General features: G+C 39.0%; 1 protein-coding gene across 1 annotated transcript in view; it reads right to left on the bottom strand.

The window, feature by feature from the left end:
- Positions 1-7,650: 7,650 nt before the first annotated feature.
- The window catches only part of TGFBR1 (transforming growth factor beta receptor 1), a 35,269-nt gene continuing 15,572 nt past the window's right edge, over positions 7,651-27,347 (bottom strand). Inside the window, exons 5-9 of the mRNA XM_059850913.1 lie at positions 20,859-21,026; positions 20,175-20,331; positions 14,106-14,230; positions 13,342-13,472; positions 7,651-11,999 (exon numbers count right to left, since the gene is read on the bottom strand). Of these exons, the coding sequence (XP_059706896.1) occupies positions 11,874-11,999; positions 13,342-13,472; positions 14,106-14,230; positions 20,175-20,331; positions 20,859-21,026 (707 nt within the window). The 3' untranslated portion in view covers positions 7,651-11,873. The remainder of the gene's footprint in view (positions 12,000-13,341; positions 13,473-14,105; positions 14,231-20,174; positions 20,332-20,858; positions 21,027-27,347) is intronic.

The raw sequence follows: 27,347 nt of genomic DNA, 5'->3' as shown, positions 1-27,347 counted from the left end.
CTGACTGCAGCAAATCTTTGTCCTACCTACAGCGAGGTCCTCACATTCCCGGATCCACTACTTGGCCATGCTTTCACTGTGCATTCATCCCACATGAATTAATGTGGTCCTTTCCCGAGTAGCTGCAGGGCTAATCAGAGCGTGCAGTGGGAGGCTAAAACATGGACTGTGTCTGCAGACAGAAAGGTTAAAGCTGCCCAGCATTACTGCTACAAGATAAAGTTATCTGTGGTTTACTGTGAAAGCAAGGGAAGAAGGCTCATCACTGACCAGGATGACAAAGCTCACAGCTTTTTCTGGCTCCCATAAGCCATCAGCAAGATGCCTTTTGCAGAAAGGAATAATCTGGGATAACTTTTGCCCCACATTCACAGCAGAAACGTAATCTACCACATCAGTCTCTTCCAGCTTCTTCTATGTCCTTTCACTATAGATGTCTGATATATAAAAAGAGTCTTTCCTCTTAGACATGGAGCATGCTCTCCTTCAGTGGCTATCTTGTCACTCTTCTGTACTGGAGAGCTGAACTTTCTCTGTATCTCTGTGTTCCAACTGTCCAGATTACAACAAGCCAGGCTTTCACATGGTTTTGTTGCTGCAGTTCAAAGCCCATACAAAAACAAACTGATTCTGGGTTGATTTTCTGTATGAAAGACCAAAAATTACAGTACAGACAATGCACTGCTTGTGTTATCTTCGACATTGCTTTCAAAATAGGATGTGTCAGCAAAATTCTGTCTAGCACCTCCTCTTAGGCACAGATGGCATGAGAACTGTAGTGATACAGCTTTGTTTCTTTCTTTCTCACTTTCTTAGCCTTGCATTTTCATCCTTGATTTGTCATATCCATGTCTTTTGAATTTTTATTGCATCAGATCGTGTTAGTCTGTTTGCACAGCCATTTCTTTATTAGACCTTTAAAAATATCTGTCTTATGTTCCTTGGTATTATGATTTTCTCTCTATTTTTAGAATAGAACTCCCAAGCCTTCCTTAAGGAAGAGAGATGAGTCTTTTTCTCAGGGTGTGTGTTTCACTGTCTCACCTGTGAATACATGCATATTTGTCTACTTGAGTGGAGGTACTTGACCAGGTAAAAAGCCATCAGTTCACATTGAATTGTGCCTAAGCAACACCAAGTGATGGAAAACTATCACATATCTTATCTTGTCTGTGATCACCTCTGACTTCCGATAAACCTCCTCCTTTGCTTTTTAGGAAATTTTCCAATGCATTTCTTTGAGAACATGAAAATCTTTGCTTAAGAATCAGCTTTGTTTTCTTCCATCAATCCTGCAAAGTCTGAGAAAACTTTGTGAAAACAGAGATGAGCAATGTCCCTTCAGCCTGACCACCTTTTTCAGGCCCACAGTCACATACTTTGCAAGGACTTGTAGTTCCTACTTTCCAAATGTCAGGATTCACCTAGGGAGATAGTTTGAAAGAGGCTGACAGGGAACCAGAAAAAGCACACAGGTCCGTATTTGAGGGATTGATTCACACCCTCATCAGTCACTCATACGTAAAACATCTGTAATAATTTATAAAGTTCCTGCACTCCAGCTTAGACACAGTAAACAAGTCACTGGAGAGATGACACCTTCCTGAACTTTGGCCTATATACATCACCTCCAATTGAGCTCAAGACTTTAAGGAAAAACAACTGCATGAAAACACACGGCTCCCCCAGTGACCAGACCCCTGCCAGAGCAGTTTTGCCTCAGTCACACAGAGCTAGTTTTGGAAGCTCCTTAAACACCACTGCTTTTTCAGAAGTATGTCTTTGCCTTGAGCAGACCAGCTAATTTTTCCAGTATCAGTTAGATAAGGCATGTGGCTGCAACTAAAACCTTCAGGAGTGCAGAAAAAATATTTTCAAATTTCTTCTAAATCTCTTTGCTTCCTGGTCAAATATGAATCTTCAGGAGCTCAGTCACTATGTGTAAGAATTGTCATAACCCAGGACTGTATGAATCTCTAAATGAGAAATTCAAACCAACCCAGGTCTATAAATACTAGAATTTCTCATAAGTTTTATATTTATCCCAGGGTGTAGCTGTCTTAGTAATCATGTCTAACAGATGGACACCAAAGAAAACATGTTGGTATATATTGAAGCTGACGAGCTTCAAAGTGACATCACTGGTCTTTTGATTTGATTCTATTTTTACCTTTTTTTTTTTTTGGTTTTTCTAAAGGCTGTTGTAAACAAAGAATTCTTTAAAGCACAGATTTAAATAATTCCAACCAGAACAGCTTTCTATCTTTTTACAGTTAAAACAAGGATAACATGATAATGATCCTTTCACCTCAGCTAACACCGAATGATCTTTAGTCTTCTCTCTCCTTCCTTTTCCACCAAAGCAATTTCATTAAAGGAATTTTATCTAGCTTGAGTTCAGATATTTTCCAGGATGGTATCATAAACAATACAAAGGTCTGCTTCTGTAAGTCACCCCATGAATCTTGCAATCACAACTTATTTTGAACAGAAAATTATACAGAAGAAATAGAGCATTACAGTTTGCTGTATTTTACTGTATACTTCAGAACTGCCTAACTGTGTAAAAATCTTGCAGAGGCTTTGAACATTCAGGATACTGGAGTCACAGTCTGTATCAATAGAGATGTTCTATTCTGCAAACTGCAAGCACACAACAGAGATGTTTCACCCTGTAAATCTGGAGGAGTAAGGGGACAAAGCAAAAGCAAAACAACCGCATGTGAAGTATTCTGTGTGCAGGGGTGCACAAGTTGGGGAGCTCGTGTCAAGAGAGGTCTGTGAGAATTCTTCTCCCTTCATCCACAATCATGGTAGGACTTCAAGGAAGGGGAGATCCACTGCTGGGTAAAATTTCTCAGTAAAGTCTCCAGTAAAGAGCCAGACTGTACAAAAAACAAGAAAACCTTGGGAAATTTCAGAGAAAAAAAACCTTTTCAAATCAACTAAACCAAAGCAACTGCCTCCAGCTTTACAAGTGGCTTTCTGACATGGAGTAGGAAATGGAACTGTGGGGATACAGGGAGAACTGAGTGCCAGTGACTCAGAACACATGACAGCAGGCAGAATTTTGCATTAGCTAAAACAGAAGGGTGAAGTAAGCAAGTCAGCAAGATGAGTGCTGGAATAGTCTTTCTCCATACTACAACACGAAATTCACAGAAGGTGCAACACAGAAATCCCAAGATAATTCTTCCCAACAGAGAAGATCCACTGGATGAAAAAAAACCTCAAGTTGTCATTCAGCTTCTACAAATGAGTGGCATGATGTGAAAAACAGTGATATCTAAACATTTATCAGTTGAACCACATATTAAATAAGTTTCTTTAACTTCATCCAGGTTTCAAATGGTCTAAAGAAAACATCTGTTCTTAATTTAAAGGATATCAAATGTACTGCCTTAGCATAAATTATTTCTTTTTAAAACAATTAAAAAATATTTTCAGCTGCTGAATGCAACATCATTGGAAGAGGAAACAACAAAACGCATCTGGCTACATGAAACTGCAAAAATGGCTGCAGCAACAGATCATTTTGAAGGAAGACATCATTAAGAACCTAACTGTTGCTTTTGAGCTAGAACTCACAGACTAGCAGAATGATCAACAGAGAGAAGTTACTTTCCTGGAACTGTTCTTTAAAATGGCTTACCTGTTTGTACCTTTACACTGAGATTATCTGTATGCAAGCTCTCAGGTAAATTTTACCATATGAGTTTCCTCAGTATTGTACTTCAAGCCTCCTGCAATTGCAGCAACAGTAAAGGCAGCAAACCATCCACCTCTCCTTCTCAAGCATCCTCTTAATTGAAGAATCAGAAGAGATGGACTTTAGGGGAGAGGCTGTGAGCATACTGCACATATTGATAACATGGCCTGAAGAAGATAATAAAGTTGCAATATGTTTTTCTTTGCAATATTCCCTTCTTCTTCTTGAAGTTCACAGAATCACAGAATTGTTAGGGTTGAAAGGGACCTCTGAAGATCTCCTAGTCCAAGCCCCCTACCAAGGCAGGGTCATCTAGAGCAGGTTACACAGGAATGTGTCCAGGTGGGTTTTGAGTCTCTCCAGAGAGGGAGAAGTTCAATACTCTTCCAAGGGTTTTGAGAAAGGGCCGTGCTTACCTGCTCTACCAGCAATGACATGAGGCTTAGGAGGCTGCATGCCTGCAACCATGAGAGCCTCAGCACAAGGAGCCTTTGCAAGAAATGGAAATTAGCAATTTGACAATATTACTGCAGTGAAGGGACCAACAGTCCATGGACTTTCAGACTTGGATAGATGGAAATGAGGATCTCTGCAAGGGCTCAGATCTCACAATACAAAAATTTAAAGCCTTCTGTCATCTAGTGTGGGAAAGAGTTACCTTTGTGAAAAAAAAGCATAGGCAGAATGGTTTCCTGAGCAAAAGTAAGAAAAAGGTAGCTCGCTGCCATGAAGAATTTTCCAGAGAGGTTCAGAACTGAATCTCACTGACCCTCCTGGTAATAGCAACAAAACTCTCATCATGGTAGGAGATGCAGATCAGAGAGTCCAAGCCACAGGAGGGCAATAACAAAAGAAAGCACAGCTTGATTCTGCTCTTTGGAAACACCTAAGAATTAGACAGCAACTGTAGTATCACAGAATTCTTGCCATTCTTTACCCCATTCCTGTACTAATTAAGAGTCTGAACAGTGGGACTACACACATGTGTTTCCCATAGCATAGAAGGAAATGGGAAAATTTCCTTAATGCAAATTAGTAATAGTCCAGAGCAGTAGAGAAGCTATTACAATATAGTCAACTTGGAATTTATCACCAACTCTTGTTCTACACCTTTTCTTAAGACTGTTACTTATTGCCTTTGCTTTCTAGGTTTTTAGATACTTAATTTAATACTGCAATAAAGTAGATGTTTCCTATTCCCTGTGGGTTGATGACCAATGTCAAGAATCAAGAGAGTGATGCTGATGCCCATTTCTGGATGTACAAGTTTCTGTTGCCCAAGCTACAAGAGTCAGGCAAGCAATCTCAGAACTGGGCCAGTACACTGGGCCACAAATCCTCATGGAAAACAAGTAACTGCTTGTCCACATTAGCAGGTAATGCAGAGCCACCAGAACATCAGGATAGATCAGAAGAGCCAACACTAAGGACCCCCATGTCTTCAGGGGCACAGACGGACACTCCACAAGGAGCTGCCCCAATCCCAGTCTCGCTGGCTCTGGGGCTCAGTCCCACTCCAGCCGCTGGTGCCCAGACCCACACTCCAGTCACCGGCACCACGGACACGCGAGCACCCGTGACCTGTGGCCACCCTCCTGCTGCTGACACTCCAGTTTGCTCACTCTGATCTTTCCCATTGCTTCTCCACAGACCCTCCCGCTGTGGTCTGGCTCCAGCTGCTGTGCTCAGACATCCCTGCAGGCCCAGAACTGAGTTCCTCAGGCAGGAAGGGATTTAAAAATAAAGGAAGAGGCTGTGCTGGGTACAGACAGACTGGCACACTGATTGGTCTGCTATTTATATATGACCCGCTCTTTTTATCTCTTTATTCCTCTCTTTTCCCATGTTCACTCCCCCCCAGGTTACCTAAACCTCTCCCTTTTTCTGTACTGTACTTTTTTCCTTTACTGTACATCCCACAAGTCCCGCATCCTGCTTGGATTTAAAGGCATATTCCTATCTTCTTCACTCCTCTTTTAAAAATCTACATAAATATATTTGATATTCTATAAAATTGAGTATCACATGCCTGATTCTTCAACTGCTTACACATTTTTTCTGCTACTGGCAGGTGGGAGAGCTCTTCTCATTTTCCTAATTGAGCTAATTAGAAACACCTTGTGAGGATGCAGACTCTTCATCTCTAGTGAGAAATCTTTTCATAGCATTAAACACTGTAATCTTGCATAGGAACCTATGAGTATGGTTTGCTTTGGCTTTTTTTTTTTCTTCTCAAGAGAGGTAATGATTTCAGGTACCAATTTACCTCAGAGACTGGAGATTTAAATCTTATTTTCAAGAAACTCTGAGGAAGACTTAAGGGTGTGGGTTTCTCGAGCACTACTGGATTTTATTTGCAAGTTGACAAAGGAAATGCTATGCCAACATTTCTTTTATTTTTCCAGCCTAGAAGACCTGGGAACAACTCCAGCCACTCCAAAACAGAACTACAAGACTCAAAACCCCAGCAGCCCATCATGTTGGTAAGGGGGTTTGCAGTATGAGATTCCAGTTACCCTTCCTCAGCAAAGGAATGAACACTGTTAGCTCCAGTTAAAACATTATGGCTTAGCTGGATAGATAAAAAAAGCTAGTAAGAGCACTGAGTGAGAGATTTGGAAAATCTGATTCCTATTTAAAAGGAATCTATTTTTGCCAGGACCACCCTTATGCTATACTACAAGTACCGGGTACATCACTGTGCATCAGTTACCCATGTCACAAAAACTGACAGATGGAAATGTGTAGTACTTGCTTGGGACTGCATAGAAGTGGTTTGCTTATATACTCTTAGCTATGCTGCACCTACAGAAAGTATGCTTTGGCTGCAGTGGGTATTAAAAACAATTTCTTTCAAAAGTCTCACACTTTAAAAATTAATAAGTAATTATACTGTGCAAAACAGCCAGCTGAAAGTCTGCCACTCTATGCTGACTTGCAATCCAAACCAGCACGCAGATCTCCCGAATTCAGGGTCTCCTCTAAAACGATCCTAAAACATCCTCACATTTAAGTTACTTGTGGTAATGGTTTGCGGTTTTTGAATTTTCAGTTGTTAGGCTTAGGCCCTCAAAGCATGAAACAGAGAAAACTACTTCATGAAAACTAAGTTTGGTAGACAGCAACATTGCTATGTTAGTTCCAGGCCACTCATTTCCTCTACTAGTAAATGCAGTAGAGGGATTCAGGATTTTACTGAGTTTGGGTTGCTTCCAGGGGTAGCAAAGTTTTAGCCACTTTCCTTTAGCACTCATGGGAGAGGGACATATTCTCACCAAAATAATCTTAGCTCTTGTAAAAGCATTTGAAAGGAATGCAGTATTTTGATGTAGCCATAGGCTTTCTCTGGACACCTTATGGCTTCCCATTGTGGATAAAGTTTGCTGAAAGTAGTAATTTTTGGTAATTCTGTCTGAGCCAAAACTGAAGGATGAACCTAAACTTATATGAGGGCAAGATGTCCTATTTTTGTTGTATCTAAATATGCACTTTCCTTCAGAAATGTAACACCAGCTTGAAACTGAGTTTCGTACAGAAATACTCCAACACAAGCAGATTTTACTTTAAGTTATGGGATGCACTGAGGTGCTGAGCTGCTTAAACAGACTAAAATAGACTAAATGTTATTTTTATGCAAATATAAATGTAGAGAGGGAACAATTTGTCATTACTAATTTTGTCCAGGAGATGAGAGACACCAGCAATGTTCTTATACCAACATTACTGTAGAAGGCAAGGAAGAGCAGGCACTTTAGCATTATGTACATAGCACAGATGAGGGGGATTGCCTCAGCAGTAGCAAATACTTTTAGCACTTTTGTACTAGAAGAAATTCCTTCTGAGGAAAGGAATTCACAATAAACACACATATTAGCATGTAGGAACATTGCACACAAACCTGTATCTACCTGCAACCTCTTGTTCTGAAAGACAACTCGTGATTTTGAAAAAAGTTATTTATTTTCATTGCTTTAATCTCTCTACTGTAGTGTTAGCACTTAACATAAGCATCCACTCTTCTACTGTCCTATTTACAATCCATTGAAATGTATACTCTACAAATACAATACATATTTTCAGAAATGTAAGGGAAATGCACAATTTGGTAAGGTTTAAAAAAGTGACACTCATCTGTACAGGATCCTCAAATCATCCAAAAAGTAAAATTTACAAGGCAGTATCCACACAGCTATGTAAGGGCAGGTGCTACAGTGACAAAGCAGCAAACTTGCTAATACAATAAAATACAGAAAATAAAGTGTTTTGGGGCACCAGATAATACACTTAGTACCACTTAAGTTGTAAATTTAGTAATACCCATATTTCTAGAAACATGTAACTGCAAACCTGGAGAAGATTCTGAAAAATATTAAACATTATATACACATGAGGTAAATGTACCTTGGTCTTTTAAGAGGTAATTTGAGTTTAAAGCAACGGATATGGTGAAGGGATTTTTTTGTTTGCTTGTTTTTTAAACACAAAATGATTAATACCTTGCAATCATTTCAATGGCACAATATAACAAGGAACTAACTAAAAGGTGAAATTCATGGCAATCACACTCAGAGCTATTACTGAAAAAATAAAATAGCCTCTTACTTCATTTGACACCTTCATGTCCCCAGACAGTCAATACCAACATCTTTACTTATATACAAAGTCTTTCTTAGGATCACAAGCAGAACCATAGGAGAGTGACAGTGTGTCATACTTGGAGAGTCTGCTTGAGAAACATCCCAGAATTCCAGCTTTTAAGGTTGGAAGGTCCCTGAAGAATTTCCAGCATTTCAAAAATGACAATTCAGGCTTTTCAGCATCAGACTATTTCCAATGCTCCTTGTTCTCCATGTCCATATCCATCTGGTCACAAGTCTGTAAACCAAACTGAGGCTTCAATGCTACTAAAATGTAAAGTTGATAAAATCCACAAAACTTAAGTGAATGTATAATGTATGTAATATTTACAATAAACATTTGCATCAGTATTAATCAGAAACTGTTTTGGTATATACTTGAAATGATACAAAATTAATATTCTGAATGCTAAAATATTTTGGTCCCCCTGGATTTCCAAGAGCAGATCTGGTGATATTACAATCTTAATTTAAAAAATACTTAATGTGTACCTGTGTCCATATATATAAGATATGATCTTACACAGGTAACATTTAAAGTTACATAATATATACAGACACAGCCTTTGTAAAAGGTGTTCAGTTCATATAATGGAAAAGAAGAACAAAGCTTGAAGTTGTGGTGTCAGAACTGAGGATACATATAGCTCTACTCAGAATTTTCCTGTTCTGCAGCCCAAAAGGAATTACAAGGTTGTTCTAAAATACTGTTCCTTAGGTCATACACAGTGTCAATCATCCTTCTGTGCTTTGTTTTTGAAAACTTCCATTACAAAGCTAAATCTTGAACAAAGTAAGAGCAATTCAGGAGAGTGAAGATTTGCAGGTGGTTGATACAATATAACACACAGTTATACTGTTGACAGAATCATCTGCGTGCCATGAGGCTGTTCAGCCGCTGTACATCCTCTTTAAAATGCAACAGAACTGTCCTGTATATTTTAGGAAATCAAATGTTTTGCTGATAAGGTTTTGTGGGTGCTAACAGAGCCACTAAAAATTATTTAATTGTACTGTAAACACTCCTGTTACCACCAAAATTACTATAGAGATCTGAGGCATGCCAGGAGCCTGATATTTCTGAAGTAGGAGCTGTACCATTCGTATCTATGGTAAGGATCCCAGAACACCTATGAAAACTCGAAATGTAACAAAGTCACAAAACAGAAAAGTTGAATTACTAGCTAGGAAGCCTTAGAAATTAGATGGAGACCCTGACCTATTTTCATGATGACCTGTTTTTTTAAAGTATCTGTACAGATACATAGAACTTGCTAGAGAGGCTGCCAAGAAGAGAGGCTTGGCAGTTATGTTATATTCAGAATCTTTTTTTGAACAGCTAATTGAAAAACTGTGGTGCACAACTGTCCATATGCACAAAGGCATATTTTATTTAAAATACCTACATGAAGTAATTTTTTATCAGGCTTTGATTGACAGAGGCCTGAAGCACATAAGCCTCACTTGTCAGATAATGCCAAACATAAGTGTGACAGCTGTATGTATGTTTAAGCCTAATTGGTTTCTAAGAACTTCTCTTATTTTTCCCTTTTCTCCTGGATACTGTCTTCCAGTATGAATAAACTCATCCATTTTGTTGTTGACAAAAGCATTTCTTCATTTGCAGTTTGACCTCTGAAGGTCTGTAATTCTAACATAGTTTAAACTCATCTCCAAGCAAGCAGTAAGAATACAGAAATAAACAAAAATGAATGGTTAAGGCTTTTCTTGGGTAAGGCTTGTGTCACCCATGTAGCCTCTTCCTGCTTTAGCTGCCACACATCACCATGGCACAGAAGCTCGACTGTGCTGCTGCCAGCAACCACTCTGCCACTGCCACCACCCTCTTGGTAGAGCTGTTAGCTTCCTGTTCATGCCAAGGGATGAACAGGAAGCTAAGTTAAACCTTGCCATGTGTGTTGTGTAATGAGATGGGCACTGATGTGTTCTGAAGAGTGGCAGGTTAGGCAGCATATTAATTACCAGGCACATTTACATACTGTAATATTGACTGTTTTGGACATTAATGAAACCAAAGGTCAACCAGACTCTTGTAAAAATTGCAATTAACAAAGTATCCTGGTAACAACAGGTTTTTGTTGCACATTTGGGCAGGAAGCAATTTAATTTCTAAACAAGTTTGTGAAAATATTATGATACTCTTAAAAACTCAGGGAAATCTTGACTAAAGCCATGCATATTCTTCTGTGTTCTTATGACAACACAAGTTACCATAAACTTTGTTCTTCTAACAATGAAGAGGATTGCTGGAATCCTCCAATATTTGTATCCAAAGACCTGCAGCCCACCACCTTCTCTAGATCACCACTTTGTGTATGAGGCACACACAACATACATGCACAAAAAACTTATAAGCAGCTTTGAACTGTCTAGTACAAAAGCCCAAATAACTTCTCTAATGACAGGTGCATTTAATCATTGTGTAATCGCAAATATTGTTCTTTGAGCCTTACGACTCGGCAGAACTGCACAGAAAATATGCTTTTCATACTTATTTAATGAAGCAAAATCTCCCTTAGTATTTTAATTTTCTTGCTACTCTTCTGAAGTAGATTGGTACTTCAAGAATTTTAGAAGTACCACTTGATAAAAAAATATCTCCTACATAATTATGACTCATAACTTGACAATTACAAAATATGACAGTGAATTTACTAGCTTACACTATTGAAAACTCCCACAGTGGTTTCAAGAGTCAGATTTTGGTAAAATTGAAGATATTTTATCAATTATGTACTCACTGTTGCAATGAATGAGATTTAGCACTTTTAGCTAGGCAAAGGAACAACTTTTAACTTGTATTTTTGAAACCAAAAGTACCATAGGCTTTGTACATCCCTACTTTGCATTAAAAGACTCAAAAGTGGCACTTACTGGTGTAATACAATCTATTTTGAAGGCAATGTAATGTTCTGAAAAAGTGGAAAAAACCCAGTAATCACGTATAAAGTATAGTTGCATAAGTTATGTTCCCACAACTGAATGAGGTCAATTTGTAAGTCAAGGTAAGAGTCCAAAAGATGCACTACCTTAATAGCTAGCAAGGTATACTCCAATAGTACATTCACAATCTGAATCAAGGAATCGAGACAGTGGTTCAGAGTAGTCAATGTACCAGGCAGGAATAAAGTTGCTTTAAGAGCCATCAATGCACTGTAGAACAATATAGCAAACCAGTTTCATTTTAGAAGTGACCTCCTACTTTTAGCACAGTTAACTAGCTAAGACCAGCTATCAACTTCCCAAATGAAAAAATTATAGATTAATGAAACTAGAGTACATGATGTTTTGTAAATAACCTGGGAAAGAGGTTCATAGTGCACAGAAAGACCCAACACAACTGTTTAGCACATCCACAAAAATCCTAATAAGTGACGTTCCTATGAAGTACTAAAGGCAGCAATATCCTTCTGTTCCCCCAGTGAGGTAGAACAATTAACCTTCTTAACACGCCACTCTGGTGCAGATAGGGATTTTTACAGTGTTCTTCGGTAGCAAATCCAGGATTACATCTTGATCCCCTCCTGTTGACTAAGTTGTGATAATGTTTTCTTAATGCGCAAAGCTGTCAGCCGAGCGGCTCCGTTGGCATACCAGCATTCCCGCATAATTTTTGCCATCACTCGCAATGCCTGCAAAGGAAACACAAGTCATTAGATGCACTGCTGTTCCAGCGTAGCCCATGTAACTGCTGCTCTGCCTTAGACTCTTCAGGCATTTCTGAAGTCCATTAATATTACTACAGGTGCATAGGAGAGTGTACTGTTTAAAAAAGAAAACAAACCAAAAAACTTACTTTATTTACAGAAAAGTAAAACTCTCTAAACGCTGTAGAGCAAACCTGGTATTTTTCAGCAGACTTTGGCCCATGAAAATAACATTTTAATGAAAAATTATTAGCTTATCTGTGAACGTTTTTTGAATTTTCACATCAGACAAAAATACACTTTTTAATTGTACTTGCAGTTAAGGAGTTACTTCAATGCATAGCAATTAAGTTCATGAGCCATCTTCTTCAAACTGAAGCTCTGCAAGGATTCTAAAAATTTTTGAAGTCTTTTTATCCTTCAGACAGCCATTCTTTGAAATCTGAGTCCTTCTACATGTTATTTATAACAAAGCAAATAACAAAAATGGCAGATGAAATAAAGTAACAGCTCCAAAGTGCCGTGAAAGTTGTATTACCTTAGTAATTTTAATCCTGATAACTACCTGCCTCAGTTTGTTGGTGCATTTACCACCCTTCTCTCCTTCCTGTGCACTCTTGCCCAACTCTTAGCCATGCATTCATTCCACACAGGCCACAACCCAGGTTCCCTCCTCTATCCAAAGCACCTCATCCTTATCAGTACCTCACTGTTCCTGCTGCCCACTGAAGCTGTTGCCCAAGCTGTGAGTCACTGGTTGTGACAGAGCAATTCTATGGAATATTCCGTCTGACCAGTTTGGGTCAGCTGTCCTGGCTCTGCTCCCTCTCATGCTCTTGTCCACCCCCAACCTACTTGAGAAACGGAGAATGCCTTGAAGCGGAGAATGCCAGTGCAAGCACTGTTCAGCAACCATCAGTGTGCTATCAGACTGCTTTGGTCACAAATCCAAAACACAGCACTGTGCAGCCTATGAAGGATGCTGGCTCAATCCCAGCCAGCCACAGTACAATTTATTTACAATGATGCTTCCTGCAAAATGTAATTCAGACTAGCTGTAATTTAAAATAGCATCATCTATGCTTCACAGGAAGAGATCCTAGAATCCTCCATGCAGAGTTAGCTATTAACTCTCATGAAACTACATTTAAATACTTATGTATAACCAAGGAACAATGCTTTTAATAAAACCATAATGATTAGAATGAAATTAAGTTCTCCTAAAAGCAGCTCTTCTCCCTTCAACAATAAGCATGACTTTTAAGCCACTGAAATCACTAAAAGCTCTAGTGTCCATTAAAGCAGCTTTAGCAAGGTTAGTTAATACCTCACAGCTCTGCCATCTGTTTGGAATATTGGGCCTTAACTTCTGTTCACACACAACTTTCCTCATTTCTTCAACAGAAGGGTCTGAAGGAACGAGGTCATAGTATGGCAACTGGTAATCTTCGTGGATTCCTGTAACAGGTTGAAAATAGCTTTATTTTAGCTAACTCTGGATTACGTGTTCTTCACTTTTTACTGTGTTCCTTATCAGTACCCTACCAGTTTTCGGTTTTCCTTTTTAAAAGTTACAACACAACTGACAAATAAACAAAAATCCTTAACCACACCTTAGGAGTGTTTACATTACCCTTCAAGGATCTAAAATTTATAAAATTGGAAGAGATATAAGCTACAACAAATCTTACACATGCTATACTAAAATCATGCTTCTTCAGAGCACATGATTTATAACAGCATGCTTTATTTTAAATAAGATATAGATTTATCTGAACACATTATAGCTAGGGTCTTGTGATATTTGCCTCTTGCTCACAAGAGTATTAAATTTTACCCTTTTCTCCCCTCTATGTAAATATTTGGAAAAAAAAAAGAACCTTTCCTATTTTCTTCAATAAGTATGGTCTGTCAATCTAGAAAGAGATTGAATAGATCAGTTATCATTTACAGGATTAACAATTAGAAAGTCTGAGATCAACTGGCTATTACTTTGCACTGTTTTTTGAGCAAACTGTCTTCAGAACCTGAAGAAGTTTAAGTTCCTTATAGCTCCTTAATATGTCCCATTTTATAAAGATTGCCACGTACCACCAATTGAACACCGCCGAGCTATTTCCCAAAACACTAATCCCATTGCATAGATGTCTGCTCGTTTGAATGACTCAAAATGTTTCATATTTATGGAATCATCTAGGACTTCAGGAGCCATATACCTGTGTGGGAAAAAAAAAATCATAAACACTTAAGAGTAGAAAAAATTTAGCACTACTGATCAGCTCAAATACAAAATAATGTATTTTTGGGGAAAAGGAGATAAAAGAAAAATCTGCTTCATTAAGATTATCCAATCAGAGACAATTCAATGTAAAGGGATAAGCAAACAGAGAAACAAGCAGAGAAATAGGGGGAATAAGTAAAATGTGAAACAATAAACTAGAGCTATAAACCTGGTAGATAAGGCACAACAGAGACAGTGAATTAAACTGGAAGTCTCCAGTTCTTCATTGACAGGCTATTAAGAAACTCCAGGCATAACTTTATAGAGGTGCAGTCTGGACCTTGTGACTGCTAATACGTGGGAATGAAGAACTCTATGAGGATTGGGGATATTGAAGGAAGGCCTGTGCAACTACTCAATGCTTATCAAGGAATGTCCAGGACAAAGGGAACAGAAGTGCAGCAACAGATAGAAAAGGGTAGCAAAAGGGCCTGCTGCATAAAAGGTTGCCAGTCTGCACATGCTCACCAGTATATCCTATTTCCTTAAATCCTAACTATCCTGTGCAATCTCATTCAAGCCTATGTGCACGTGCTCTCTAAGAACTGTGTGTCAGCAGCTGAAGGCAGGCATCAGTCTATTCAGGTCTAGCACTGCAGCAGCAAAGGGGATAAAGCTGAAACTAGAGAGAAGGATGTGCTCAACATCAGTAGCTGGAAGGGGAACTACAGGTCCTGGGAGCATGTCTGCAGGTGGTAAGAGCACGTATCTGGAGCTATACAGTGGTCATTCTGTAAATGAATTCTGGGCCAGCGACTGTAGTCTGACAGAAGGTAAAGGAAACCCTGGTGCCAGCAACTGGATCAAATGAGTGGGTCTGCTTCAGCTACTGAAATAAGACCATGGATCACAGGCTTCATGGTCACAGCTTACACATACCAGCTACAGCACAGAAAAGGGGATGAGGAAAACAGAGTAAGGGTCTCTCAGCACCAGCAACTGGAGTAGGAGTCACAGGCTGTAAGGTCTGTGTGCCTGGGCACCAGCTGCTAGGCTGGGCAAGAAGATTTGCATTTCTCCAACCCTGCACAGCCGATGTGCAGGACTGTAATTAAATAGCAACCTTCAAGCTGGTCTAGCCAGCACCCAGGCAGCCCAGGCAGGGCTATTTGCCAGGACAAGAGCCCATACTGATATTTAAGGGAATCCATGCAGGTGGGCATGCATACAAATACATCAGCTGTTTGCTGCTACACATTAACCCAGCTGGTGAGTATGAAATCCATGGAGCTCAGGAAAGGGCATTAGACACAGCAAGCCTTGGATGGATGGTTGAGGGGCTCATAAACATGCCTGGAGTTGTGAGGCTGCAGAAGGGAGTATGTACTTTCACTAATGAAGCTCAATCCTGATCAGCTGAAGAGAAGGAAGGAGATTTGGCTGTCTATAGTTATGTTTTATACAAGTTCTGACAGTGTTTTATGTGGGTGTTGAAGACAGCACATGGTGCACAGCAATCTGTATAATCAGCTCTATCCATACTATATGTGTCTGGGTACAACTGGTTGGATCCCAAGGAAGAAAGCAGCAGCCATATCCATGAGCCTCAGATGAACAGAGCCCCAGCCCTTTGGAACACACCTGGCTCCAAAGGTCAGGCAAGAGGAAGCCCCAGTTCCTGAAATCTGAAAAATCGTAGCAGCCACTTAAAAATACCCCCTAACAAGCCTACAGCAGGAATAGACAAGCGCTGGTTAAGAAACCAGCGCTGTTAAAAATTTCTTGACAAAGGCCCACTATCATTGCAGTACCTGATTCTTCATCATACAGTCTACAATTCCCACCCTAAACCATACTTTATTTAAAATTAGTAAGTTATGTGGGTTACAAAATAAAAACTGTGCTCATCAATTTGGTTTACCCACATTTCCTGCAAGGAGAAACATCTGGAACAAAGTTTCCCTTAGGAAATAAGGCCTGAAAACCGGTCATGGCATCCAAGTGGCTGTTACCTTGTTTAGTAAGTAAGTCTGACATGGGAATGCCAAGTAAAACGTCAGTATGGACCTTACTGCAAGAGCTACTGGCAGCAGCATCCCCACTGGCTGCTGGAAAGAATGAATGTTATTTGCTGCATCAAATCAACATCACTGCTCTCTCATTCTGATCGGGTTCTGGCAGCTAAATCCAGTATGTGATGTTTAGCAGAGTTCAGTGTGCTTCTCCACACCACTGCCCCAGCAGTCTCAAGCTGACATACCCACGAAGCAGGCCAACAGTGGCACCTGGGCTTTGAAGAGCAGTGCTGTCTGGTAAAAAAGCAACAAATGCAGCCTACTGGAATGGAATACAGTGCCATGCAATAGCTGTACCTCTGGAACAACCACAGAAGGCTAGACATGGTTTCATTTAATCAACAGCACTGTAGGATTTTCTTTTCCAGTACCAGGAATGGTAGGTAAATTGTAAGACACACTCCTTAAAGAAATTTCAGGACTCCCTCAGTACTACAGAAATTCTTACAGAAATTACATAGATATAAGGGGGCAAGAACTATCAAGATACGTAAAAAAATGCAACAAACAGTTACATTTGTTCTGAACTACCCAGAACTTCAACGAAGTTTGCTGAGATGAGAGTTCTCCTAAGGCACACAAATTCCTCACAAGTAATAAACACAGCACAAGCAGAGGACAACTGTCTGAGTTGAGAGTAAGGTTTACTTTTACAGTATTTATTGAATGGAAGTGGAATATTAAGTATTGTTGCAGTCTTTGATATGGACAACACTCAAATTGTTCTGGTCTACCCATATCAAAGATGTTTTAATCAAGAATGGAAGACTGTGGTGAATACTTTAATGCTCTCCAAGGATTCTACATTACAGGATACTCTTATGGTACTTCATGTGCTTGACACTGTAACTGATTATCTTGGAGCCTAGCAGAAAGAATATTTGATCTACCTTAAGATGCCATGAGGATGAAAAGGGTGATGGACCTGAAAAAACAACAACTAGAAACCCCAACCATGGTGCAAGATGTCAGCCAGAAACACTAAACAAACAGTAAAGCAGATCGTCTTGACTTCTGTGAACCATCCAAAGAACAAGGCTTTAACAGGAAAGACCACAAGAGGTCTGAATGTGGCAGAAAATCCCCCTCAATGTGAATTCCATTGGCAAATTGACCTCTTACCATGGTCCTCCATCAGTACATTTAGATTGGCTTTGGCTTCCATGACACACAATGGTGAATGACTGCTGAGAGATTACTGCTGGAACAAGACAGGCCAAAGCGAGGTCAGCAGCTCAGCCATTTCATGGCTGTTACACAAAAGGGAGAGAAGTAGGCACTTCCTTGTCAGCTTATGTGTTGGAAATGCATTGCCAGGCAGAGCAGTATCTTAGGTTCTGGAGAGAGCAACTATTTCATAGAGTAGCTCTGACCTTCTGAGCAAGGTCTGCAGCTCAATTATCAGCCACGAACAAAAGGATAAGTCTACAAAGAAGGGTTTGAAATATGTTGAGCATGGTCTTGCCAAACTTTGGGTGCTTGCTGATCTCTTTCTCCCATCTCTTTTAGTCCAAAAGCTCAGTACTAGTTGTCTAAATTTCTTGTACAACATACAGGGAGCTTTGTGTCATCAACTAGACCCATACACAAAATGTTGTGTGGCACCTCCTTTCATCAAGCCTATACTCTACAAGGTAGAATTTTGCCCATATTTTGTTTAGGTAAACTTCTGAGAAGCACCCATGGTAAGAATTTGCTGCCAAACTTCTTTTAAAACACAACCTATTTGAACTACCAAAAGTAACAGCTGGGCCACACTTCTAAAAAAAATAGGAGGAGAATGAGGGTTTTTTACTTGCCTCAGGGAATGACAGAGAGATTCTATTTCCTTCTCAGTTTAAAGCTCACATTCCCTGCTTTATGTTGCAGGCTGAGCTGTGAAAGCACACAGTTCACCCCTCTGGTAAAGCTAAGCCTCTGAACAGAAAACAAAGTCCGAAAATTCAGTCAGAAAGAGGGATCATCAGTTTGACTCAACACCCTGATCACTTACACAAGACTAAGTCTTTTTGCTCCCTAGACATACATTCTTACAACAATCATTAGAAAAGTACAGACTTCATCAAATCTCCCTGAACTCGTACCCAAAGCTTCCATGTGCAGAAGAGGCAATCAGTTGAACTTAAAACTGCCACTGAACATGTAAGACTTGAACTGTACTATGAAAAATTGATCAGAGGTGTAGAGTTACTTACCTAAGAATGCACAAGAGGAAGAAGGGTCTAAGCTTTTCACAAGAATGAGCAATTTTCAAAGAGGTAGAAATGACTAATATCTTTAAAAGAGGAAACAGATTTAGCTCTCCTACTGCCCACTGCAGCAAGCAAGAGTTGCTACAGCTTTACCCTTGAGAAGAAGCGTAAAGCAGATGAACAAGCAATTTAATAATGTCTGTGTAGGAAAAGATCCAGTAAGTGGGATCTGCAAACACAGCTGAAAGGATGCTTTCTCCAGTGACTAGACTAAAGAAAGTAACTGATTTTATGTCATTTTCCTTTGCATGTAGGTGTAGTAGAAAATTCAAAATCACACATGGTATGCGCGATTGCAATGACGAATTCTGAAATAAGCCTGCTACTGGACACTTGGAGAAGGAATATTACTCAGTTCCTTATAATTTAGAAGTAGCTCAGAAAATAAATCTTATTTGACTATCTGTGTGGTATTTTTAAAATTGGCAAAAGACTAGTACAGCAGAGCTTTAGAAAAAAGTAACTTCAGCAGTGTACGTGTCAGTAAAACAAATTTTCAGTACATATTCTAAAAGCTTTAGTTAACTGAGCCTTAAAGTAATGTTCAAGGGTTTTTTCCCTTCCACAAAGGCACAGCTCAAGGACCATCCTAGTTCACTGTAAAAACCAAATCAACCCCACACCCAGCAGTATCACTTACTTAAAGGATACAGAAAAAAAAGTGGTTTTGGTATATAAGCTGGAGATTGGACAACATCAGCACAATTTTCTCCAACACTGCTAAGCCATTTGGACTTAGCTGTCTCACATTTCTCTATGAGCAGAGTCCAAACTCCAGTTTGACATAACACTGAACCTATAGGCATCAGAAGAATGACAAGTTGCCCACATCCAAAATGCTTGCTGTGGTTCACTGTTAGTGCTGCTATCTCTGTATGCTGTATAGCTGCATGGATTACTAAGGGAAATTTATTTATAGCTTCCAGTTATTATTGCCTGAAGGTTCACTAATGATAAGTTACTGTCAGTAAGTTTTATTGCACTTATGCTGACTCAGTTAAACAGCTCTGAATGCTTCTGGGGCAAGAAAAACCTGTATTTCCAAATTCAGAAAAAGCTTTTAGGAGACTATATTGACTCATCCACTTAAGATTCTATTTATGCATTAGATGACAAAGATGACTGTTTTAATTTCTTGTATTTCTTTAAAAATGTGATTCCAAGACAGCCCCATGTCCAAGACTCTGCACCTTGTATGTTTTTTCCACACAGGCTTCACACTGACAACCACAGCTTTTTACTGTCACTATCAATATCCTATTTTACACTCCTGATCGGGCTGCAAATAACAATTCCATGCAATACATGGCAAGAAGAAAGAGAGCACTGAAGTCTCTAAAATCATCAGTCATTAAGTCCCTTAATCATTTTAATTAATATTTGTGCCCTAGAATATTTAGCAAGTTTTCAGCATTTACACAAGCCAACATTGAATATGCTTTTTAAGTGCCTTCCACCTAACTAAAACACCAGCTGACAAGAAAGTGCCTAAGAACTCTGCCATTACATTTTCCTTCTGCTTATTTTTCTATCAACACAAATTTATATGGGACAAGGAAAACCAAAGCATTTATCATAAAAATTGCCTGACATATCACATAAATGATTTTACCTTTTTGTTCCCACTCTGTGGTTTGGGGCAATGTCAATTGTGTCTGTAGCTGAATCGTGCCTAACCGCCAATCCCAGGTCTGCAATGCAGCATGTCCCATTCTTTTTCACCAATATGTTTTTTGATTTTAAATCTCTGTGGGCAATCGCTGGTTTGCCTGTAAGGAGAAAAAAATAGAAGTTGTAAAAAAGCCCCAAACCAACCTCCTTTTATTCTAAGCCTGGTGCAAGCTTCTGTTTGAAGGAACAGAATTCCTTCCAGTTGTGACACATTATGTGCACCAGGGTACCTCCAGAACACATTCATTGTAGATTGTCTGGCTATTCAGGAAAGAGCCTTCCATTACACCACATTTGCTGCTTTCCCTCTTCCTGCAAGTATTTACTGCACACACATCCTACTCAAACATTGTCTCAACTCCAAGTTATGAAGATGCTTCACACACCATTACTTGGTGCCTTTTAACAGGTATTTTGTAGGAAGGATTGTTACATCACAATACCAGAGAAAAGAAGGCAAAAAACCTTTCAAATTAAGAAGTTCTGTGAAGTTGGAAATCATCACAGAGTCGTGAAATGTGTTTTTGTTTTTTTTCACGACACATAAATGCTTTATGTGTCGTGAAAAAAAACAAAAAAACAACCAGTATTATCCACATGACAAGCAGAATAATTGTAAGATTACCTTGTGTGCCAACAATTTCCATGTGCAGATGAGCAAGACCACTGGCAGTGGACAAAGCTAATTTTATCATTCCTTCCACTGTTACTGTATACCTGTTCAGGTAATCAAAGAGTGATCCATGCTCGTGATAGTCTGACACTAACCACAGCTGAGTCCATGTACCATTGTCTGCAAAATAAAACTGGCATGAATACCACACATACACACACATAGGACAAATAAACAATATGTTCCACTTCTATACAACACTTATGAAGTGCAAATTATGGTCTGCAATTAACCTCTCAAAGTTAGACTCTTACTATTAGTCTCTCAGGCTCTTCTATTCCTATAACATTTTAATGCCTCTGCAAAGGTTGGTAATACCATGGGAGAGTTTCTGAAAAGCTTAGTGAGTATTCTTGTATTTAAATATAAATACAAACCATTGAAAATTGATGTCACTATAATTCTGAGGTGTATATTCAGGGTGAACTGCTCAGGGTATTAGCCAGGTCTCGCCTTTCCCTAGGCTTCCTACTAGAGTGGGGCACAGGGAACAGTGCTGAATGCATGATACAAAACTAATCCCATCATTATCAGTCTAGCACAATATTGTCCAGGCTAACCATAAAAAATAAAAGTGTTTCAAACTTTGCTCCCTTACTCCTTCAGTCTTCCCATAACCTATCAGCTTGGGAGACAATTCCCACAGTGGATTTTTCCTCCTCCAGTATAAGCTTACAAGCAGCAATCAGACACAAAGTTAAATCCCACCCCCAAAGACCTCAAATTTCTGGCCAAAATTGAGGTTTCCAGGAGGCACAAGGGTAAAGAAAGCAAAAACCACTGAGTAAATCAGTTAGCTAAATGACTTTTTATTAAACTATGACAAACAAGATGGGCCACAATACATTTGTAGCTATCCCAAGACATACAAGTAACATAAAAGAACTTAGTTGTTCACATTATTAAAGCAGTGACACAAAATACCTTTTAGTTTAAGCCACAGAAAGAAGACTATCAAAGGAATTCAAATCAAGACAGAAGCAAAAGTATTTTTTTACCGAAGAAGTAGAAACATACCTAGAAAGAACAACCCTGCCACTGAATAGGTTTTCTAATTTTGTTGTGTTATAAAAGCACCTCTCCTGTGGCAGACTTGAAAAGTGGTTTTATAGCCAGCTAGTTTTAAAGAAGAATTTTTCATCTCTTTAGAAGAGCAGTTATCCCATAAAAGACATCTGTTGGACTCCTAGCCTGAATTATATAGCCTCTATTCTCTCAGAACAAGTAAGAACACTCAGCACAAGTCAAAAAGATGTCTCATTATGTAATAGTCCCTAAAGATTGCTCAAGAATATGAAGAACATGAAAAAGGGAAAGAAGTTCAGAACTTGCTTCCTATTGCAAACATACTGAACAATTTTTACTTTCTAAAGAACACATTTGTCCAGAAAAGCCAGAAGTACAAAACGCCTGCTCTACAGATTGACAGAAACCACCTTTATAGAGACACTTTTATTTACTTAACACTTTGGTGGGGGTGGGAAAATTTGTAAACATCCCTTTTATTTGGATGCTTTTAGGGATATCAGTGATGACATTAAAAAATCTAAAAATAAAAGATAAAAATCAAAAAAGCCACCAAAATTAAAAGGCCTCTGAACACTTCAGGGTAGGAAAAAGACTAATATACATTCAAACAATTCCCATAATGGAAAGAGAACTCTGGCTTGCTACATTTACAGAATAGTCTCAACAAAGTTGTTTAAACAGGCAAAAAAAAGAAAAGAAAAAAAAAAAACCAGTCACATCCTCCAACCTGTACAAGACTGCTAAAATACTCCTACTGCTGCAGGAAGAATCTTTTATAACTACACAAGGGATGCTTAAGTGTTGTTTTTTAAGAAGGAACAAGGAAATTAAAGATTTTTTAAAAACTACCTTAAATTATTTTCTAGCTAGAACTGCTGCATCTCTTACTACTTGGTGATATCCAAGCACAAATTCATAGAACTCAACATTAAATGTGACTTTTTCCTAAGAGAGTTATGATCTCTGAGGAATCAATCCAACAGTCTTGGCTTCACTAAACTAGTCTTACAGAGCCATTAGAAACAGGTATGAGTTCACAGGCATAGAAAAGATTCTCTTAAATACTCAAAGAGCTGCAGAAGTTCCAAGTAAACTAATCTTATCACATGAAAATATTTTCTGCAGTCAGTTTTATTCTACTGCTTCATCAGCTATGACCCTACATTGCCTGAAATAATCCTCTCCTGGGTATTAACATCATACACACTCATTACTTGGTCCTGTATTTTATTTCTTCTCCTGTTTCCTAGGAGTGGGATACCTTAGCAGGTATCTGTACTAGACACCTAGCTGTAAGATGTAAATAAAATGAATTTTAATTAGTCTACCAGACCTATTGTGTTCAAAAAGCTCTACAAAAGAAGTTAATTTCTGAAGAATTATCACAGCTTTGATTCAAGACTCTGGTGCCTTTGCATAAAGTTCCTCCCCCCTCTTAACACTACATTTCCTCCTAAGAAGGGAATATGCTGCTGGTTACAGACTCTTCTATTCAGCTTTATCTTATGTATTAATATTCAAGTTTTAATATTCAAACTCTGCCTTCCTTCCAAAGAAGAAATATAAGCTGGGCTTACCATCCAGTCTGAGAAAAACCATGATTCTTTCCTATCATGTGCCATATTTGTGACCCTTCAATCAGATTTTAAGAAGGGACAGTGCTACATTGAAACCAGTTATGTAAATAATTGCAGGCAAGCTGAAATGCAGCAGTAGGTCCAGTGTCCAGCTATCAGAAGGGACCTACTATGTTTTCCTTACCTCGCTGTATTTGACAAGCCATACATTTGTTTAGCACTCTAAGCAGAACATGTCACAATAAACCTGTCTTCTTATTCTGTTGACAGTAGTTGATTATTACCAAGTAATAATTAACCTGACCTGTAAAATACCTGAGTATTTTTAGCTGCACAGTAAACAGCATCTGCCATGAAGCTTTCAATCACAGGATTTGCATTATCAGGTAGGAAAAAGTAATTACTCTCAATAGTAATTACATACAGTAGCCCAGCTTTCCTTGATTAGGTAATCTAATTTAGTTCACGAACTCACAATGATCATGAATCTCAAACAATTTCAGAATACTCAAAATCTAAAAAAAAATTACATGTGTTATTTGAAACATATTTAAGAGATTAATTATGGTTATTTCAGCTATTTAAAGACATCTGAAAGTATTTTATACCACCAAGAACACTCAGAAGTAAAAAATTTTAATTTTTTACTCCAAATAAATATTGAAATTCTGAGAAAAGAAGCTTTCAGATTGTTGTCAGGAGACTGATTACAGTTTGGGAAAAACACTACTGATGTTCAAGCAAAATCCATCTTAGTAGAGCTGACTCGTGAAGAAAGGAATTTATAAACTGCTATATCAAATATATAATCAAATGTCCTAGGGTGACGTTATGATGCTTGAATCCCCATTCGTGTGTTCTGGTCATGCTGGTTATTATGTTCTGTGCTTTCAAGACTGGCTCTGAAGAGCGAAGTTTTGTTTTGGTTTTGCTACCAGCCGCTCCCCCACAGCTGGCAGGACACACAGACGGGGCAGTACATAGTGCTGCTTTTGCTTTTTGCTTTGCTCTTGCTTCTGCTTTGCTCCTGCTTTTTGCTTCTGCTCATTAGTTAGTTTAGCTAAGCAGTCCAAATGTTTTCCTGGACTGTTTTTCCTTTCCCTTTTTTGGACCTACTTGAACCTGCTTTGGACTGGGACCTGGGAAACACCGAGAGTTTACACCTTGTGGCTGCAGCAGCTGCCCCAGCGCTGGAGGGACTGATACCAGAGCAACCACCCCAGGAGAGACTTTCTGAATTTGTCATCTTTTTCAGAGCTGTGACAGAGTGGTGTCATCCGGTATTGTTCATTTTGTGTGCTGGGGGGTGCTGTGCTTGTTAAATAAACAGGTTCTTTCCACTTCTCTCCGAGGAATCCTTCTCAAACCGGTTGGGGGGAGGGGCCATGTGGGTTTACTCTCTGGAGGGGCCCCCTTTTAGAGTTTTTCTCCCAGATTTGACCTAAACTAGGACATCAAGTTTCAATTAAAATTGAATTGACTGGAATCACTTAAGTGAAAAATGTTTGGTGTTTTTTTCACATCAACACCACTAAAACAAAAATGTTTTCTGTGGTGTTATGTAGCAAAGTGTTTGAAAGCAGCTATTTAGCCTTTTTTGGCACACAGATAATGTAATATTAGAAAAAAACCTCAGGAAAAAGCAGTGAAAAGATCAGATTCAGATGGGATCACCAACTAGAAATCTCTTAGAAATGAGATATTCAGGGAGATAGCACTTTTGTCAGTGACTAGAGCATGACTGGTGTCTTGTTAGCATAACAGCTTGACTATCATGTTGACACAGTCATCTGACTCAATGATGAAAAGCACTTGAGCTGTGCAGATTCCTTCTTCTCAGGGTAAAGCCAGAGCTTCAAAAAAGAATAAATGACTGAAATATTACTTCTCAAGAGTCAGGAATTCTGCTCATTTCTTTGCACCATATTGTTTAACATCACTTTTGGGGATTTACTTACCATGAAAGGTGTTCTGACTGAAATAAACTATCATACTGAGGAATATGCTTTGAGTTAAGGGGAAGGAATGGAGAAGTCAAGGTATTTTAGTGCATAAACTTATCTGGAAGTGTGCAGTGCAAGACTTCACCTTATTTTCATCTGCCTACAGACAGTTAAGATTACATCCAGCTAATGCAGAGAAACCTTTAGTACTGTGAACTGTGGTTGCTGACACTACTCTTTTGCTACTAGAATAGTACAGTTAAGTAGTCCCTGATACACTTTACTTTCAAGTAACTGGGTTAGAAGGAACAACACAAAAAACCATGCACAAAACAAACTATGTGTTTAGATGGTACAAAACAAGACAACAGATGGCCCTGAAAGTAAAAAATCCCTAACCTAGCAGAATTTGGAAGTTAGCATAGAATCGCTATGCAAAGAGCTACCCAGAACACAGAAGAGGTTGTCAGGCAGACCACAACTGCAGTTAAAATCATTCATTGCTTCTCAGCCCTCAAGCTGCCTTAACTGTAGCACCTATTTCCCAGCAGATTACAGGATGGGAAGCAGACAGATTGGACCAGCTCCTGTAGCCTTCTGAACATGACAGAGGTCTGGGGAAGTAGAAAAGACGAACATGCCATTAAGGCACATGGACAGTCTAAAGAATGTAGTAGAAAAAAGAGTGAAGACAGCAGTTCAGTCACAAGGTCTAATCAAAACATATCCTCCTACCCAAAGGAACCCCTTCCACCAATTTTACACTAAAAAGCCAGCCAGATGTTCCTCAGCAGTTGTGGTAACAGAAAAGACCTTATTAATGCCTTCAGCAGCAGCAAGAACTGAAGCATGCCTTGGTTCTACAGCTCTTTTACTAGTCCTTTGCTAATTTTAAAATTACTAGTAGTCCTGTATCTCTGCAGTCATCCTTGCAGTACCTCAGACACACAGATTCTTGCAGTCTAATGACTTTGTGCATTCCAGCTAAACTGTAGTAACTCCTGAATACATTCAAAAGTCAGCCCTGCAGAGAAATGGATGCAAACCCTCCACAGACGTTACTGCTGTGAACAAATACATAATCTTGCACCTGGCACCACATGAACATTCATCAGGTAGCACCAGCATCTACAATGGAGGACTGCTCCTTAAGCCACTGGAATACTTAGGTGTTCTAAAGTCATTGTTCTTTAAACCCATGCTGTGATACACCTTCTCCTTTTGGAATACCACAGTAGTGCACCTGCTAATCTGAGAGAACTACCTCCATAATGGTCCCTCTATGTTCTCTCATTTAATGGGATACAGGTGGCCTGAAGTATTCGAAACAAGAATTGAAGTATTAACCTCCTTCAATATTCAGGACTGAATTCTTAGCCCAGAGAGCAAATTGTACATATTTCCACGCTGAGAGAATGGAGAAGGTTATACTATGAATTAATTCTGCACTGATGGGTTAAAAACAACAACATACATTTCTGCCTCTGCTCAGACAGCAATACTGTTAGAAAACAGTCAAGAACAGTGGCATTTTCAAAACACATTTTTATCTATTTTTCAAAAACCAGACACCAACTAGTTCTCAAAGTAGAAGAGCCCTACCCTGAAGGCCCAAAACCTCAAATAATGCCATGACCTATCAGTTAAGGATTTCTTCTTTGCATGTAAAGCATATTAACAGAAAAAAACAGAAACAATTTCATATCCCATTATTTGATGTTACAAGGAAACTAAAGATGACAAAGTCAAATGCTATAGCAGCTGCAACACAAACCAGCAAGCAAGAAATTGTTTTAAAAACCCATCAATTTAGGAAACCTTCCTCATACCTCCTCTTCACAGCAGTCCAATGTATTTTTGGGACAAACTACCTTGAGGTTTCAGGCAAAATG

This window comes from Haemorhous mexicanus, chromosome 1 (genome assembly GCF_027477595.1).
Source record: "Haemorhous mexicanus isolate bHaeMex1 chromosome 1, bHaeMex1.pri, whole genome shotgun sequence".
Taxonomy (NCBI): domain Eukaryota; kingdom Metazoa; phylum Chordata; class Aves; order Passeriformes; family Fringillidae; genus Haemorhous; species Haemorhous mexicanus.
This window is presented reverse-complemented; position numbering and strand designations above follow the sequence as displayed.